The 19,684-nt window shown below is 42.7% G+C and overlaps 1 protein-coding gene across 1 annotated transcript in view; it reads right to left on the bottom strand.

Moving 5' to 3' along the window:
• Positions 1-1,042: 1,042 nt before the first annotated feature.
• Positions 1,043-19,684, bottom strand: part of GJA10 (gap junction protein alpha 10) — a 36,712-nt gene continuing 18,070 nt past the window's right edge. The window contains exons 2-3 of the mRNA XM_078647717.1: positions 8,724-9,792; positions 1,043-1,113 (exon numbers count right to left, since the gene is read on the bottom strand). Of these exons, the coding sequence (XP_078503843.1) occupies positions 1,043-1,113; positions 8,724-9,792 (1,140 nt within the window). The remainder of the gene's footprint in view (positions 1,114-8,723; positions 9,793-19,684) is intronic.

Raw genomic sequence — 19,684 nt, forward strand, 5'->3', positions numbered from 1 at the left:
CCAGTTACATTACACAAAGACACAATTTTAATTTTATAAGCATGGGGAGATTAACTGATTTGCCCTGAATCACAGGGTGTTGAGCCAACTGGTTCCCAAGTTCCACAGTCGGCAGCTCTGGCCATTATGCCACTTCCTCTCACCTGTATCTGGAACTTGGATGAGCTCTCACCATCTGAGTCAACCCTTAAAGGTCTTTTCTGAAGAAAATTGTATATATCCAAACCATAATCAAGTTATGCATTAGACAAGAATAGGAAATCCGTGTTCTCAAAGGTATACATCTTACTTCCTGTATACTTATGTTTATAATAAAAAAGCATTTTAAGCAAAACAAATGCAGGAAACTTTGTTTCCTAGTTTGAGCATAAACCACTGATAGGAGAGTTCAGCAACACAGTATAAAACATCAACAAGTTAACTAGCATCCCACATAAGTTAGCTAGAGTAAAGTGCATTTTATTGAACATGAGCAGGAAAAGAATAGGTTGTTGAGGGGAAACCAAACAGCAGGAAACTACTTCACAAAGGTCCTGAAGCATTTGTTGTAATGTACGTGAAGTTTCACAATTGAAACCGAGCTATCAGAGTTGAACCAGCAACAATGAACCATACTACTTCAAAAGACTTGTGTTCTGCTTCACACAATGGCTACCAATGATGAACTAAAGACTGGACACAGTGGTAAATTATGTGGAAAGGGTTTTGTGGGCACGCCCATAGTCCATTACGACTATCCTATATTTTTGTAGTGTATAAAGTTTGTTTTTTGCTCTTCGTTGCATAGTTAGTTGTAGTCTTCAAAAAAGTTTAAGCGGTGCATCACTACATGTTGTTTGTCTAGTAAACATGGGTATTAAATAGCAGTAAATTGCAGACAGAGCATCTTCCACAACAGAACTGGCTCAGTATGCAGTGAGACGCAAAAAGCTTTCTGTTTCTGAGGGCATTTGCCTTGTTCACATAGGTGCCGGCATAATTTGGAGGTGCATAGAGCTTTACGCAGCAAAGTCAGGCTTTCCCTATGGAGATGCTGCTGTGTTCATTCCTTTGTTTCATCCCTGATGCTGAAACTTACTTTTTCATTATGGAAGATAGTTCTAGAATCATACTCTGCAAGACATTAAGAAAGAATAAAAGATGATTTAGTTGTTATGCAACACTTGAATAAAATTCTAATTGACAAACAATTTGTAAAAAAAAAAAGTAATGGGGCATTGCATTAATCTAAAAGAACAGAATCGTTTACTTTTGACACAAAACGAACTTAAAAAGTTAGTGTAATTTACCTTAACGCTGAGAAAAAATGTACCAGGTTTCCTAAAAATCATCCATTTTGATTTTCCTCCCTCTTCCCTTCTTACCTGTGTGACAGAAAGGGATTAGTGTTGGCAAGTCCCAATCTCAAAACAAGCAGAACTGCTTGTCAAATAAAGTCCAAATGAAATAAAGTATCCACATCTACATAATGATGGCATTTGGCTACTAAATTGAAGGGTAGATATAAAATTGCAAATTCAACATTTTGGATTTATTGTGTCAGAATTATCTTTCCTATTTCCTATTGTTCCTTTTTTTTTAAACTGTACCTATTTGGTCTCATCACCCACACTTAATATTTGTCACAACTAACACATGCCACCTTCAGCACATCTAACAGAACACTTCCCAATAAGTAAACCTCACTCTTAGCACAACCTACTTTTAGAATTGCTGCAGTCACCACACACAGCATAGGTGACATAAATCCCATATATAGTACATACTATATATAGTACCCAGAACATATGCTGGGCACTTAGCACTGACAGTACAACCACTTCTTCCTCCACACAATATTCCTCAAATGATCCACACAGAAGATCAGCTGTCTACACTACAGGGTTCCTCCTGCTTCACAGTACAGAAGTACAGTAAAGACCTCCTATAAGTTAAGAAAGTAACAACCAAGCTTTTGTATAACACATGCAAGGAAAAAATAAGAGCTAGACGTGACCCATTCAGCTCAGTTGTGAATGTTCCTGCAGTTGGCAGGAGGTAGTCAAACACCACACCTCCCTCCCTCCCTCCCAATCACACTTTCTATCTATCTAAATGTCTGGCAGCAAGGCAAAAAAAGCACGCATTTCGGCTATTCATATCTCCCTAACCGCGCCCCCACCCCGAAATCGGACTCAAGGACTAAACTTCAGCATGTAGTGCCCCTTTTCACCTACACATCAGTCAGAGAGTAAGGAGCACCACCTTAAAAGCCCTACATCCAAATAGCAGAAACACATAAACAAGCAGAAATACTGACACAGTCAATGAGAAATTAGTATGTGCCAGAACACGTTACACACAACCATTTCACAAAAGTTAAACTATGGAGTCATTAGATGTAATGCCTCAGTCAACGCGGACCAACCAGCAAAACTACACCGTGAAATTAAATTAGCTTAATCATGAACTCACAAATCTCACCCTTTCTATCCAGCTTTCAAACAAAAAACGAAGGCCCAGATTTCCTATCATTTTGCATTGGTGTTGTGTAATTTTTGTGGGGCAGCCCCATTGCAAATACATTTTTGCCATTTACTAAGCCACCGAATGCCACTTTGCGTGTCTTTGGTTTAGTAAATACAAAGCAGAGCAATGTCTTGTGTTATTTTGCGTTGGTTAGGCGTTACATCAGCGGAGCATGGGTGTTCCCATGCATTCACACAAGTATTCGGACAAAATCCCAGATTTAGAAAGACTTATAAACCTGGGTTTGCCGAAAAAATGTGCACCTAACTGAAGGAGGCATAACAAAGAAAAATATATGCTACTTCTCCTTGTTACTTCCTCATTCCATGTTTGCTATATTCCTCCGGGGATTGTTTTTGTGCAGGAAGGTGTCCCTTCCTGTCTGTCATTCAGGCACTCTTGCACTATGGTGCAAGGGTGCTTGCATTGGTGCAGCACAGCGCACAGTGCACCTGCACAAGAAGAGAGCAGAAATGCTCCATATCTTTGTCAATATGGAGTATTTCTTCTCTCTCCCTTCCACACAACACAGCAAGTGCCTTTGCTGCTCTGCATTGCATGAAATAATAGTAAATGCACCCCCTAAACAACTGAGAAGCCTTGGTCTTTCCCAAACTAAGAACTCACACACCCAAAGAGAACTCATGACTGAGCTTGGAGCACTAGTCTTCGAAGAGCACTCATGACGTCTCATACAGCAGAAAAAAACACATGCTGCACAACAAGCCGTTAGAAGCATTTACAATAGAACAAACCTTAAGGCACAATTGCCTTTCCTATTATGAATACCATCTAGAGTTAGATTAAAATAAACAGCAGATATCTATATAGACAGTGCTCCCAACTTGAACACTAATAACATCAAAAACCATCAAAGCATATTTTTCTTCATACTCAAATCCTGTATGCTTGAAAAATGAAAATCAAATATGAATTATACAAAATTAATTTAGCCCGCGTACATGTAAAAGTGCTAATAAAATATATCACAAGAAACACAGAATGCAGAAGAAAGCCAAAACAAAAGCAATTTGTTACATTTTTGTTATGGGCTTTAATACCTGCAAAACTACCCAGAAACTAGCTACCAGGAACAACTAGATAAACTAAAAAAATGTTCTGAAGAGAGAAAAGCAAACAGCTTAGCTGTCATAGATAATGCCCAAGATAAAAAGTCCACTTCAACTTCTTGGTTACAGAAAGAGCATCTTCTTCATCTTGGTACTTCAATATCCAATCCATTCTGAGCTACCGTAATGCTAGACAGACGACCATGAAAAGAGTTGATCATCATTTCCCGGCACACACCAACTAACCTGTCCCTAGCATAGTGGTCTTCAAATGTTTTAATGGGTAAACAACCGTTACAACGCAACTATTACAACGGACTACTTTTACAACGCAACTTTTACAACGCAGGATCCATTACAACGAACTACCATTACAACGCATTTTTTTTCATCGCACATGCCTTTATAACGCATGCCATTACAACGTAAGTATTGGTAAGTATATAATTATATTAAAAATGTTATAGGTTTGGGTTTTTGGGTAAAGGGGTATTTTTAGGATTCAGGGCTAGGTTTGGGTTTTTGGGTAAAGGGGTATTTTTAGGGTTCAGGGCTAGGTTTGGGTTTTTGGGTAAAGGGGTATTTTTAGGGTTCAGGGCTAGGTTTGGGTTTTTGGGTAAAGGGGTATTTTTAGGGTTCAGGGCTAGGTTTGGGTTTTTGGGTAAAGGGGTATTTTTAGGGTTCAGGGCTAGGTTTGGGTTTTTGGGTAAAGGGGTATTTTTAGGGTTCAGGGCTAAGTTTGGGTTTTTGGGTAAAGGGGTATTTTTAGGGTTCAGGGCTAGGTTTGGGTTTTTGGGTAAAGGGGTATTTTTAGGGTTCAGGGCTAGGTTTGGGTTTTGGGGTACAGGGGTATTTTTAGGGTTCAGGGCTAGGTTTGGGTTTTTGGGTAAAGGGGTATTTTTAGGGTTCAGGGCTAGGTTTGGGTTTTTGGGTAAAGGGGTATTTTTAGGGTTCAGGACTAGGTTTGGGTTTTTGGGTACAGGGTTATTTTTAGGGTTCAGGACTAGGTTTGGGTTTTTGGGTACAGGGTTCAGGGCTAGGTTTGGATTTTTGGGTAAAGGGGTATTTTTAGGGTTCAGGGCTAGGTTTGGGTTTTTGGGTAAAGGGGTATTTTTAGGGTTCAGGGCTAGGTTTGGGTTTTTGGGTAAAGGGGTATTTTTAGGGTTCAGGGCTAGGTTTGGGTTTTGGGGTACAGGGGTATTTTTAGGGTTCAGGGCTAGGTTTGGGTTTTGGGGTACAGGGGTATTTTTAGGGTTCAGGGCTAGGTTTGGGTTTTTGGGTAAAGGGGTATTTTTAGGGTTCAGGGCTAGGTTTGGGTTTTTGGGTAAAGGGGTATTTTTAGGGTTCAGGGCTAGGTTTGGGTTTTTGGGTAAAGGGGTATTTTTAGGGTTCAGGGCTAGGTTTGGGTTTTTGGGTACAGGGGTATTTTTAGGGTTCAGGGCTAGGTTTGGGTTTTTGGGTAAAGGGGTATTTTTAGGGTTCAGGGCTAGGTTTGGGTTTTTGGGTAAAGGGGTATTTTTAGGGTTCAGGGCTAGGTTTGGGTTTTTGGGTAAAGGGGTATTTTTAGGGTTCAGGGCTAAGTTTGGGTTTTTGGGTAAAGGGGTATTTTTAGGGTTCAGGGCTAGGTTTGGGTTTTTGGGTAAAGGGGTATTTTTAGGGTTCAGGGCTAGGTTTGGGTTTTGGGGTACAGGGGTATTTTTAGGGTTCAGGGCTAGGTTTGGGTTTTTGGGTAAAGGGGTATTTTTAGGGTTCAGGACTAGGTTTGGATTTTTGGGTAAAGGGGTATTTTTAGGGTTCAGGGCTAGGTTTGGGTTTTTGGGTAAAGGGGTATTTTTAGGGTTCAGGGCTAGGTTTGGGTTTTGGGGTACAGGGGTATTTTTAGGGTTCAAGGCTAGGTTTGGGTTTTAAATAAAATTAAATTAAAATAAATTAAATTATATTAATTTTAATTACTTACATTTTTAAAAATAACATATACTTACCAATACTTACGTTGTAATGGTATGCGTTGTAAAGGTATCTGCGATGTAAAAAAATGCGTTGTAATGGTAGTTCGTTGTAATGGATCCTGCATTGTAAAAATTGCGTTGTAAAGGTATGCGTGCTAAAAGTATGCGTTGTAACGTCATACATCCGTTTTAATGCTGCGCTACCCTCATGTAAACATTCTATTGCCCCCCACAATGATAACAAACATTTTTCACAATTATTCTATAAACTGGAAACTCTAAAATATTTAATCGTTCAAGTTTCAGTAATGCTCAGTTATCCATTTTAATAATTCATAATTGCCTACATCCTATGGTCACCCTGAGCTCTCTAAAGTTTAAAAGTATCCACAAAGTGATCCTTTAGCAGAAATGGAAAGTATGGACTTTGGGGATTATCTCAAGTCCCCTCCTTTGACACCTACTCCGAGCCAGGATATGAGAGACAACAGATTTTATGATGGCCCACCACAGAGTGCCTCACTGCCACTAATTTCCTAATACACAGCACTGTTTTCAGCATGATGCTACTCTAGATAAGTGCCTAGAGCACACTGTGATCATTTCAGGCCCTCCCAGAAGGCCTACCCCCCCCCCAGTTTGAAGAGCTCTGCCCTAGGATACCCAATTTATAAGCCCAACTGTGAGCTACAGGAAACCAAAGCTGACCATCAAAGCAATTGTGTAAAAAAGTACAGAAGCACATGTAAAAGTCCAGTGTACATGGTCTCTAAGCTAATCAGATTTAAGTGTGATCAAGAGTTGTTTTTAGTCTTCAAATTTCTCAAAAATCTTCGTTTTTTATGGTACAACATGAAAATAAAAGACAGCTGACGCCTGTTTCGTCCCACAGACTTATTCAAGGCTGCAAATGATGCATACAAACTACTTCCGTTATTGTGAATTATGGTGACAAGAAGGTGATGAAAATAGTTTTCGAAAGAAGAGAGTCAATAAAAATACGCCCAAAGATTTATAAATCACCCCAAAATAATAATCGAAAGTTGAAGATCGTGTAGAGGGCCTTAAACAGGTGTATGGATAAGTCAAAAAAATGTAGATGGTGCCCGAATTGCTTCTCTAAAAAGTGGACCAAAGGAACATGCAATAGACTGTAAAATCCTCTTTGTGTTTTAGATACAACCAAGGACCTAAGTGAGTTGCCATAGTCAGCAAAAGGTTACTTCAATATGCCTCAAAGGCAAAATAATACCTGCGATTCTGAACCAAGTAGTAGATTCATGGAACAAAGGGCTGCATTAGAATGTCGGGCGGATCGCCACTGCCATGCGGACGGTGGCGATCCGCCCGTCATCCTTCCCCACCTGCCACCCATTTCCCCCCGCCATATTACGATGGCGGGGGGGACCGCGGCGGACTGAAAGACCGTCCGCCGCTTTTCCGCCCAGTCAACGAGTTGACCAGGCGGATAAGGGTTTCATATGATGGCGGTGTCTGTTAGACACCGCCATCCATATTAGGATGTGGGTGGGAACATGCTTTTCCATGGCGGTGTTACCACCACGGAAAGGCATGCGGGAATGTCTTGTGGGGGCCCGTTGTGGGCCCCCAGGGACTCCGGGGGGTGAGGGGTGCACATGGCGGGTACCTATGGTACCCCCCTGCACTTCACTGTACAACGTGGCAGGCACCGCACAGTGCCTGTCACGTTGTGCATTGCAGTACGCAATGTGAAAAATGTGGGATGCGCCTGCCAGTGTGGCGGGCGCATCCTAATGGCCCCTGCGGGACCGCCGCCCTTATGGTGGGCGGTCCCATTTTACGTCGGGATGGCAGGCGGACTTTGTCCGCCTGCCATCCTAATGGGGCCCAAAGTGTTCAAATATAAGTAATGTCAAGATCTAAGAAAAAGCAACTGAAGATTTTGTCACGGAGGGCATATGCGTTTTCTGTAATTAGAGTTATCCAACTTCCCAAAGAAATAGAGGTAACTGTCCTCTGAGTAATTGTCAATAAGTATAAGAGAAAACACAAGCTTGTGTTCAGATCAAACAAGACCCCTTTGGAACACCCATCATAATCATAGCAATTACTATTTTATGCTACATCTTTCATAGTTGCAGACCAGCCATGTCCCAGTACAACAAAATAGCAGACCCCATCCTGAAGCACATGTGGACGTCCTCATTCTGAAGAAAACCGTCCCACCACATCTCTTAAATGACAAGTCCCACTCCCATGATTCATCAATAGTCTAGACCTTGTATTGTATTGTATTGTATTGGTGTTCTTATATAGCGCAATGACTGTCACCCATCGGGTATCCTGGCGATTAGACTTAGATGACACACACACAGTGTACAGACAGTTACAATGCCTACAGGAGGGGATGTTAACAGGTTATGGGAAACAAAAATGTTTTCAGAGCATTCTTAAAAGAACTAAGATCCTCTGTGCGGCGTAGGCCAAGCGGTATAGAGTTCCACAATGTTGCCGCAGTAAATCTAAAAGAACGGCCTCCTAACCGGTCCTTAAAATCTTGGGAACTGTCACCATACATGCTGAGGCCGAATGAAGAGATCTGGCAGGTACGTACCAGGAAAACAGGTTCTGCAAGGAGGAGGGGCCCTGTCCATGAAGGGCTTTGTGTACCAGACAAAGGGCCTTAAATTCAATCCTCTGAGGGATTGGAAGCCAATGAAGCTCCCTAAGCGTTTTGTTGAAGAATCAAACCGACTACGTGAGAGGGCCAGCTTGGCGGCGAGGTTTTGCACTTGTTGCAATTTTGCCACCAAGATCTTAGGAGCCCCTAGAAGTAGTGAGTTGCAGTAGTCAAGCCTGCTTAGGATGATACTTCTCACTACTTCTGGCCTGGATTGTACCGGGAGCATCGGTAATACTTTCCGCAACATACGCAGAAGGGCCATACATGTGGCCACTGTTTTATTTACCGACCCATCCAGCTGCAGGCTGAAGTCAAACATCACCCCCAAATTTCTGACTGCTTGTGCCGGCAGACCAGTATCCTGAAAAGTTGGAGGACAGAAGTTCGGTGGCAGAGGTCATGGGGAGGGGTTCGAGGAACAGTGCAAAACCTCCGTTTTAGAACCGTTAAATTGCAGAGAATTACGGCTCAACCATGCTGCCGTCATGGACATGCACTGGTGGAAAGTTTCTTGCGACACTGCCTCCTTACCCTCCAACGCAAAGACGAGTTGGGTGTCATCTGCGTAGTTGGTGACTGCTATGCCATAAGATTTTATCAACTGAATCAGGGGACGGAGGTAGAGGTTAAACAGGATTGGGCTGATGGCCGATCCCTGGGGCACACCCTGCCCCACCTTTCTGATGTTGGATTTAAAGGGAGGCAGGGCAACCATTTGATGACGGTTATCGAGATAGGATATCAGCCAATTCAGCGCCAGTCCCGATACCCCAATTTCCTCCAGTCTCCTGATCAGGATCGTATGGCTGACCGTGTTGAACGCGGTCGACATGTCAAGTAGTACTAGAAAAACCGCTCGACCTTGGTCGGTACGCGTCCGCAGGTCATCTAGCACTGTCACCAAAGCGGACTCCGTCCCATGAGCAGGTCTAAAGCCAAACTGGGCCACGTCCAGACATGCGCTGCTCTCCATAAAACTGGAAAGATGTTTAGTCACCAGTTTCTCCAAGATTTTAATTGGGAATGGGAGCAACGAAATAGGTCTGAAATTTGCTGGACAAGTAGGGTCCAGAGTAGCTTTTTTTAGAAGAGGGGATACCACTGCCAACTTCCAACAATCCGGGACTTGTGCCAACTCAAGGGACTGGCAGCAGATGGAGAAGAGCGGCGGGAAAAGCTCTTCCTGAAAAAGTTTCCAGAATTTAGGTGGAAGAGGATCTAAAGGCGAGCCCGAGGATATCCCCTCTGCCAGTGGACAAAAGTCTTCAAAGGACGGTAAAGGGAAGAGGTTCAATTGGGCAAAGCTGGCATTGATCGTAGGTCCAGCCATAGAGGTAGAGTGGTCCAAGGAGGTATGGGCAGTGGAGTCTGGCGATGAGGCAAGGTTGTTCAAGATCGTTGTGATCTTAACCTCAAAGGCCAGAGCCAGTGCATCACATAGGGTTTGGGAAGCGGGAATGTTCTTAACTGTACTAGCGGGAGATGCCAGATCTTTCACGATTTTAAATAAGGTCTGGGACTTATTCTCCGCTGCTAAGAGTGATTCCTCTAAGAAGCTAGCCTTGGCCTGCTTGATCTGGGCTTTATAGGTCGATAGGGCCTGTTTAAAAAGAGCTCTGTCAGATTCAAGGTAAAACTTTCTCCACTTTCGCTCAGCCCGTTTACAATGATGCTTGAGCTGGTGGAGTTTGTCTGTGAACCTTAGTCCTGCCTCTAATTTTCCGGAGGGGAGCCAGTGAATCCAGAGACGTTATGATTTGTTGACTAAGAGTCTCATAGCTGGCCGCCACATTATCACCCAGCCTAAAGCCCTCTACGAGCAAGGTGGGGCATGGAGACAATTTCAGGAGTTTCGACCATTGTCTACCCACCTTAGTCGCTCCTGGATTACATTTCTTCATGGCTGGGATGGGGGATGAAAGATGAAAATGCACAAGCGCATGATCCGTCCAACACTGAGGGAGGATGCTTCGGATGGCCACTTGGTCAGCGTCAGCAAAGATAAGGTCAAGAGCATGGCCCCTTACATGTGTCTGCGAAAGTACCAACTGCTGTAGCTGGATGTTCCCGCTAGCCTGGACCAGCTCTTTTAAAGCAGAGTCGGTCGGGCCACCTGGCCATAAGTTAAAGTCACCCAGCACCATTAACCTCGTATGCGAGTTAGGAAACTCGTAGATGACATCAATAAGTTCCGTTACAGCAGATAATGCACTGGCCGGAGGTCTATAGCACAATAGGCCTGCATAAAGTGTGCCCCCCAGATCATTAATAGCAAAACCCATGAGTTCGCAGCCTGAGATTATCTTAGTATCAAGCACAGAGAGATCTATTGTCTCTCTAAAGATCTTGTGTCTTGAAGACACAAAGGGCCTTATTTAGAGTTTGGTGGATGAAATACTCCATCACTCACATGATGGGTATTCCATCTGCCATATTAAAAGTTTCCTAGGTTAAAGTGCACTGGTAATTCATTGGATGGGATATTGGCTGCGTTTCTGACTGAGCATCCTAACTACTAACTCTAAATAAGGTCTAAAATGTGGTCCAGTCAACATGACACTCAAAGGATTCCCAAAATGTAAAGAATTATGCTCCCAAACTCACTCAACCTTTAAGTCACTCTAGTAGAATTACAACCATCTTTCAGAAGCTCAATGTGCTCCTTGAGACCACAAACTGTTTATAGAACAAAACAAATGAAAAAACCTTGAACAGCATCTTTTTTTGGGGATTTAAACCTTCACTGTGGAGAAAACCTAGATTAGTCTCCACTTCCATTACCTTATTGACATTTGTCTAATAGAGCACTAGATCAAACCAATACACAGGAAGTGATTTGCACTAGATCTAATAATAATTTCCAAACCCTCTTTCAGACCACCTGAGGTCCTCTTCTGATTTAGGTTCAATAAAGAGATTCTCCAGAATCAACCTGGGACCTAAAACAGGGGTGAGAAATCTAAAAAACATGGATGTGACTAAATTCAATAACTTTATAGAGACATATCTTGCTGTAAACCAATGCAAAACAAATGTCAACCACCTCACTAGAATATATTATGACACTAGAACAGATGTGCTGGGTGAATTTAACACAGCGATTCCCGAAAAGTCGAAGTTTAAAAATGCAGTACTTGTCAGCAGGACTAAATTCAGAAAAAAGAACACATTTCATATGTGAATAGGGTAGTTCTTCAGCACTGGCATCTTTTAGAGATTCACTTGTTACTTGAATACCCTCTTTGTGTAAAGCTGGGAACCCTCAGTGATAAAAACAGAGAAACATGACATGCCTTTAAAGAGAGACCTGCTAAAGGGCTATTATCTATTTTAAGGTCAGGTTATGCACTCCTATGCACCACTGCTCCACGCATGTGAGGAACGTACAAAGCATGTAGCATAAACAAACTCAAGGAAGAATAAAACGGTTCCATGAGACTGTAAAACAATAACAATTCTGGAGAACACTCCTTGCAGGTAATTCACTTATTCTTTTTCCACATTTTGATACTTTATAGATTGTGCCCCATATTTATATTTTTTTCTTCAGTGCAATGCAGCAAGCCACCTTGCTGCGCTGCTTGAAAGGATGTGCTGTATTTAACTGTCACACTTTTGGCTGCCTGGTACCAACACAGGCACCCTTGTGTCACGGGCAAGGGTGTCTGCGTGTTAGGCAGGATAGTTTTGGGCAGGGAGGGACACCTTTCTGCACAAAAGCAATCCTCAGAGGCATTTTCCTCTTTATAGCTGCTGTAGAATGCAGCACAAGTAGAAAGAGGAAAAGATTAAGAGAAACAAAGACATTGCTCCTTGTTACACCTCACCTGGGGAGGCGTAGCATTTATACGCATTCCCAGGTCTGCCACTAATGGTAAATATGGCAATGCACCAAAATCCATGGAGGAACACTCGTCGTCCACCCATGGAACATCTTCCTGGGGGAGAATATTGGAAGGCAGCGATTTGCACTGCATTGCGTTACTCCAGATTTATGAAGCCATGTAGGGCTACGCAAGGTGGCCTTGCGTGGCTTGAAACATCTCACTTGGGTTGTCCGACGCCCTTGTGCCCCCTGGCGTGACAAAAGGGTGACACAAAACCTTGACCTTTATCTGGCCCTGTAAATTTATATGTATGTGGTATTTATAAGGCACGATCCTAGCTATAGAGCAACAGAGCCCTGAAATATGGGTTAGAGTCCAGGTTATGATTCAGAATTTTATACAGTGAGGCCAGTAATATGAAAGTTTTGATTGAGGATGGTGATAATGCTATGTAGAAGAGATGAGTCTGCTTTCTTTTTGACTTACACACGTTTGTAGAGGTATTTGAATTTTATGCTGTTAAATAGACTACTAAGCATTAAATAGACGTGTATATCCATCTGAACTGGTTCCTTGGAACCACTCGATCAATTTGAGAGTTATGTTTAAAAGTTTTGTGTAAAGACCTGCACATGGCTACGTAGCATAACTTCCTCAATCACTTGTTGGCCATGAAGGAACCATTCAATACCCTTCTGGGTGGCAAACAAATATTGGCCCTCTCTGGCAACTGTTTCTGCTATGCAAACGTGATACGGTCCACCAATCACCTAGAGATAGCCAACATATCTATTACTTGTCCTTGTTTAAGTACCATTCAATAACCATATCAGACTGGATAGAGTCATTTCATGGAATTAAACCTAGTTTACTATTAACCCAAGCAAATGCCTGGATCTTTCTAATTCTCTTGTCTGGTGTTTTGGTGTCAAGACAAGTTGTCTCCAGGTGACATATCAGATTCCCTCAAATGCAGTGGTTCGAAAGAGTGCTGATATCAAACGTGGATGCACTACAGTTCACTCTCAGGGCTGTCACTCTGAATGGTGGAATCATCCCAAGGCCTTCCTTAAGTAATACATAACCACCAGTTGGGGGACAAGGATAATTTGACCTGCTCTTTTCCTTTAACATGTATAGCTACCAGATACACACTAGCAGGTGGCTTGGTTTGGTAAGGCACAACAAGTTTGTTAAAACTTTATGTGGTTCGCTGAGACAGTGTAAGGCATTATCAGACGACCGATTGCAAACACATATCTACTTCTTGCCATATGTGAACAGTAGAGATGCATTCCTTAATCTGATGGTCTGAATCAATGTTTTGCAGGAGCAATGTGTATCCCAACTATGCATTTCCATTCAATCTTGACCAGGAGTTGAATAAGCACAAGGCCAATGAGAGTAGGATGGGGAAGTCAGGAAGATGGATCCGGGTCTCATCCTGTTGTTGGTCTGTTGGGCTGAAAGGTTCACCTAGACTGAAGTGTAATTCTGATAGCAGTGTTTCTAAGCTGCTTCCAAGACTAAGGGCCTGATTTAGGTCTTGGGGGGCGGTTACTCTGTCACAATAGTGACATATATCCCATCCGCCGAAATATATATCACATCATATCCTATGGGATCTATATTTCGGCTGAAGGGATATCTATCACCTGTGCATTGGAGTAATATGTAAGATTTAATGTAATGTAAGATTTAAATTAGGCTCTAAGTCAGGTGCAGCTGTGTTAGGCTGAATGGTAAGTATCTGGGACACAGGCAGGAAATTAACTATGACCTCTGACCTCTCAAGTATGTCCTCCCAAATATGGCCTCCCACAGCTCATCTAGTGATCACCACTAGGTTCCTACTAATACGTATCATTGTCTGGAAACGCTTAAAGGCACACAGTCAGAAGAGGCGACTAAAGGTAGAGGCACACTGCACCACAGTAGAAGCAAGACAACAACTGTTGTCCAAAGATGACATGTATAGAAACAATGACAATATGCGAAACGCAAAAAAAATCTCATTTATACATCTCTCACATGTACACCTTTCTGGAGGATGATGGATTTTCTAGAGGTGGGTTGACCTATTCCTCTGTTGTCTCTGATTCCTCTTAGAACATGGTGTACTTCATTGTCTCTGATTCTTCTAAGAGTACGCCATGCCTGATGCTTCGCTTCCCAGGGTGTTGGAAAATGAAAATCCTGATTCTATCGTTCAAGCAACTCTAATTTCTATCAATGCCAAGAGTTAATAGTTTTTGAGTTCTCATGTTTCCCAGGTGCAAAGAATATGAAAGGTGCATTGAAAGAGTTTCAACAGTGCTAGTGTTTTCAAGACCTAAGAGTGACTGGTATGAATATCCAAGTCCTTGTTAGGTCATGCTACGATGTGAATTTAAAGCTTGGGTTAACAATACAGGCATCACTAACCTGTCCAATTTTCTTTTTCAGAACTGTGATGAAGGTTGCTAATGGTCATAAGGAGAGAAATAGAGTTTATCCAATGGTTGCTGACAGCAGTGTCAAGAGAAGATAAACTCAGCCAGACCACACAGATATATTTTCCTTTGCCAGAAAATGTGGGTCTGAGAGCTAGGCAAGGTCTAAATTGTGACCGTGCTGAAAACGGACATCATCTTTTGGCAAGTATTCGTTTCCCACAACATCTTGTTTTGAGCACAATCTCATGGGTCCCCAGCACCTCCCTTCACTATCCAGACAAGGCACAGAGAACACAGGGAGCACAGGGCCAAATGGGTAATAACCGAGCAAGAGGGCTTCCAAGTAAGGGGTCAAATGGGGAGTCAGTCCATTGGGCAGGGCTGAGCGGCAGAGACTGGATAATGAGGGAGATACCGGAGTAGTGGAATATGTCAGGAGGGTGATCCTGATACCGGAGGTGGTGGTGGAAGCATTTCTAGGACTGATTCCACATTCTCGCAGTCATATGATAGGCTTAGCTATCCATACTTTAGGACCTCAAGAGCCAAGCTTCCAAGTTATCAAGCTTTGATGGAAGTTCATGCCAGAGTAACTGGAAAGAAGCCTAGGGTGTGCTCACGGCATACAGTGATTCCAGTTTGAAATCTGGATTAGACCGAAAACCATGTTTGTTTAGCAACTTGGATGCTATCAGAATTATGCAAAACGTATACTTGCAGTTTTCAAATCAGTCCACGAATGAGGGTCAAGATTAGGAACTGTTGACGTCCATTTTATTGCCCCTCCTCTGAACATCTGCTGGTGAAGATAGACCATTTTTGTGCCAGATCTAAGTTTCTCTATGCAGGGTTTTTCCACCAATGAGGTAGGTCACCCCTGATTTCCTGACCCAGTTCCTACTAATGCGACTCTGATTATTTCATGCTGAGGTTTTCGCCAAAGTTGTGTTTTTAGATGTTGAGTCATCAAAGAGGTCTAATGTCTGCCAACATCCACATGTATTGGGGTTCCTGCAAGAGGACAGCTAGCGTATGCTGCAATAATTGAGGAGATAAAACCAAGTAGTTGTGTTGTCCCGACAGGTATTCAAAAGACCTGTGCAACGCAAACTTTTTAAACATGAACAGTGCTGTGTGGTGTTTGCTTGTCTCATTCAGTACGTGATTTGTATGATGTTGTACCAGTGGCCATCCACCTATAAATATTGCAGATGCCGCCCGTCCTGTGGGATGAGCATTCATGGGCAAATTTGCTATTTGTTTATGCAATAATACAACCAAACACTTCTGCTCACTTTACACTAACAACAATTTTACACCCAAATGTGATGTTTGCACTTAAATGTGTTTTTGTAGGTTGTACTACTGAATAGCGACCCCCAGAATATTGTGGTACAAGAATATCTTGAACAGATATTGAGGGACAAAATATCAAAAGGTAAGTGTATATAGGGAAGTATAGATTTACTATTCCTAACCCCTTATCTATGAACCTTGGATATATATATCACCAAGGTGCAGTATGTGGAGTTTGGTATTGAAACTCTAGACTTATTCATCTGTCAATGTTTTATTTTTGATATTTTTACTGCCATATTGTGCCCCATCAATATTTTGGTGTTGATATTCAGGATACACACCATTTTGAGCCTAAGGTGGTCACAAATCTGCATTTCTATTGTACCAAGAATGATTTACACCAAAATCTGATTTAGCACCTAAAATTGTCTCATACGGTTGCTGCATTTTGTGATATTGTAGCATTTAAATAGTGCTTCATTCCACTTTGTGGGACATGAAAACGTATTTTTAGACCGGTAGCACGCCACAACGTGGGTACGTAATTGAATGGCAGAGTGTTGTATTTGTTGTGATCCTATGTGCGAAGCATTTTGGTGTTGAGGGTGAGTGATAAAAGAGATGCTCTTATCTGGTCTTGGTAGGGCCGCTATTAAACAGTGTAGTGGAGGTCTGAGAAACAGGTGCACAAAGTATAATCATAGTTAGGATTAAAACATAGAGTAACTTTACAACTCAATGTATTTTTGCACCTAAATATGATTTTTGCTCATTTAAGTGCTTTCACTCACCAGAACAGAAGCAGAGTGTTTTGGCTTAAAACAGCATGTCATTTCAGTGTTCCTTCACAGAAGGCTGATTTTAGCTTCCATGTTGCACAGAGCAATTTCTGCATGGGTTTTGTGCACAGCCATGCCCTAGTAGTTTAAACTAGCAGGACCTATCATTTTTGTGGCAGCCTCCACTGGGCTTGGTTTCCATTTTGTTTTATTGTGCTCACCATTATTCATCTCCGACTCTGCAGACTCCTTTCTGCTCACTCTGTGTTCTGAACACGCTCTAAGAAGATTTGCTGCTTCCGGGCTGCTTTACCTCATTTCCTTGCTGTACAGTAGCTAATAGTACTGTCACACATTCTCATGCTCCCCTACACTTAGCTCATTTCCCATATGATAGGCTCGCTAGATTAGTCCCTAAGGCACTTGTGTTGATAGGAGGCTCAGACTTTTTAATGTTACCTTTTTAATGTTCTTAGAGTTAAGCTGGGTCGTGCATCTATTCTTCTGTACAGGATTTATTTACAGTATTCATTGTGTTTAGGTGAAATTGAGCAATACAATATGTTGGTTCTCAGCACTATCCCTAACCATGTTAGTGGTGGAGGGAGACAGCGTGTGGCACAGACACCAAGGTATAGAAAGAGGTCAAATGAAATGGACTGGAGGCTCTCACAGAGTTTTGTCGCGAGTACTTCTCTATTCGTCAGGTCTTGTCGGGCTCACTCTGGCTACTTCCCAGACCAGTTTATATGTGGAATCACCGCTTTAATTTATAGTGCCACGAGAGAGTGGTTGCATGTGTCTGTAGGATGTCGGGGTGTTAATCGTAAAGCATATGATCATGGAATGCAACCAGCGCAATGCACGTTGAAGGTCTGTTACTGCATACACATAAACAGTGTGTATGCAGTAACAGACAGTGTGTAAGTCACATTCCACTAGATTCTCTAAACCATGGGTACTCGCAAACATTTCTCCTGGTGTTGCAAAGTACTGTCTGTGGCATGTCCAAGGGCCACACCGATGCCAGCAATGCGAGGGTCGGGGACAAAAAAGGTGGGAGTAGGGGGGACGTGAAGCAGATGCATGGTATGGATAAAAGGCAAGCCTTCACGTGACTTCTGTCTGCCACCAACGCTCTATTCACATGCACCAAGAATTAACTTCAAAGCATTTACTTTTAATGTAAAACGTGAGAGGGGAAGAGATACTCATCTAGAGGCTGAATTGCAAAATGTAACACCAGAAAACGGTATCAGTCCTGGCTTCCCCACTTGAAACAATTGTGTGATCACAGGCAATTGGTAAATTTCACTTTGCCTCCTATTTCTTCATTACCACACATGAGAGCCCCTTAAGAAACATGAGTTAAGGATGTGTTCTGTACAAAACCTTCTCTTGTGTTTTATTTAATAAACTATAATGTTGTTCCAAATATATAAAAGCCAGGGCTACTCACAAGGTGCACCAGACAAATGACTTGCCTCTTATTTACTAATGGCATTCTTTCAGAATGTGGGCAGATGGAATGTTTCAAGATCATGTTTGAAAACTATCACTGCTAATAAATGGCTCTCACTATAATCTGATCTACTAAGGTAAAATGCTCATGCCGTTTAATAAAGTGTTTTGAAGTTTGCAAAGAGTTTATCATGTTTTTACATGTTTAGTGCAAAGTGTCTTTAAAACTAAAGTTTGTTCCTAATGCGGCTTCGCCTCATCCAATTTAAATACCTAAAACAGGGTCTGTTTAACCTGGGTACGACTGTGGCGGGCAGGATTGATTGCCTCCCCGGAGTGTATACGATGTGGCCGGGAGGAGGGCACGTTCCTGCATACAGTCTGGCAGTGCTTATACCTCGACCAGTTTTAGAGGGGGGTATTTTCCTGGCCTGTCAGAGGTTTTGGGGTGGGAGCTCCCGCGTACTCCACGGTTGGCCCTGTTCCATGTTATGGAGGGAATAGGGGGTAACATTTATAAACGACATCTCATGCAATTGGGCCTTACATTAGCGAAGCGAGATATCTCTAGGGCATGAAAGCTCCACAGGCCCCCTCGGTGGCTGCCTGGATAAATGGCCTGGACTTCTGCATAGGTTTAGAACAGCCTATTTTTGTGGCCAGGGGTTGCCCTCGTAAGCACTACAAAATATGGAAACGATGGGCGGATTATCGGGGATTCTGGCTGGAGCCGCCAATTATAGTGGAAGACCATGCCTTGGGGTGAATACTGGGCCACGTGGGTTGGTGCAGGTGCAGGGTGGGTGGGGGTCCGGGGAGGGTGTGTGTTATCATGTTAAGACTTTTCTGGTCTATATAACAATTGTGGACAGGACTCTGTGGACACTGTGCAACTTTGAGGCGGTGGGGGAGGGAGGCGTTGGAGGGATTTAGTATTATGTGCATGCCTTTGTCATGCATCTTTGTTATCGCTCTGAAAAGTCAATTGCTTCCTGGATATTGTATGCTTTGATTCTGCAGTTGCCTCTGGGGCACAGAGCCCTGCACTGTATATGCAATTTGACAATAAAATATGTATTTTTTTTTAAACAAAACGAAAGTGTGTTCCTAAAGATAAGTTGTCTAAGACACTTTCTTTTTTTCTTTATTGTTACTTTAGTTAATGTGTAAATAAAGTATGTTTCCGAGCTTCTTGAATGTTCCTGCTCTGTCAAGGAAACAGCAGCCCAGTGTTGCTTGTCACCAGGGGACCGCAACAAGAGGTCATGAGGGCTGAGTGCGGCCCCCAGGCCGTACTTTGAGAATCCCTGCTCTAAACGTTATTCAGGCGCTGCGCCCATGGGCCTTTTTATTAATAAGTAAATCAGCGCAATGCTCTGTATCATTTTGCGTCATGCGACAACACAAGGCAAAACATTAGCAAATAATCCCTCTAACCCTTCTCTCCAGTAAAAAAAACAATGATTACAGTTGCACTTGCATACCATACTTGACACAGGTATGGGATTGTAATGCAGTAAAGTAGTTGAGCCACCAGAGGTGCACCGAACGGAGACACAGGATCCTCCCAGCATATATAAATATGTGATTCTAGGGAGAAATACCAGAAACCAGATCCGAAGACCACTGCTTTGGCTCAGTTTCTGATGGAATGGAACGTTAATGTCAGCAGCTGAAAGTGGGGTCATTTA

This window comes from Lissotriton helveticus, chromosome 6 (assembly GCF_964261635.1).
Source record: "Lissotriton helveticus chromosome 6, aLisHel1.1, whole genome shotgun sequence".
Classification (NCBI taxonomy): domain Eukaryota; kingdom Metazoa; phylum Chordata; class Amphibia; order Caudata; family Salamandridae; genus Lissotriton; species Lissotriton helveticus.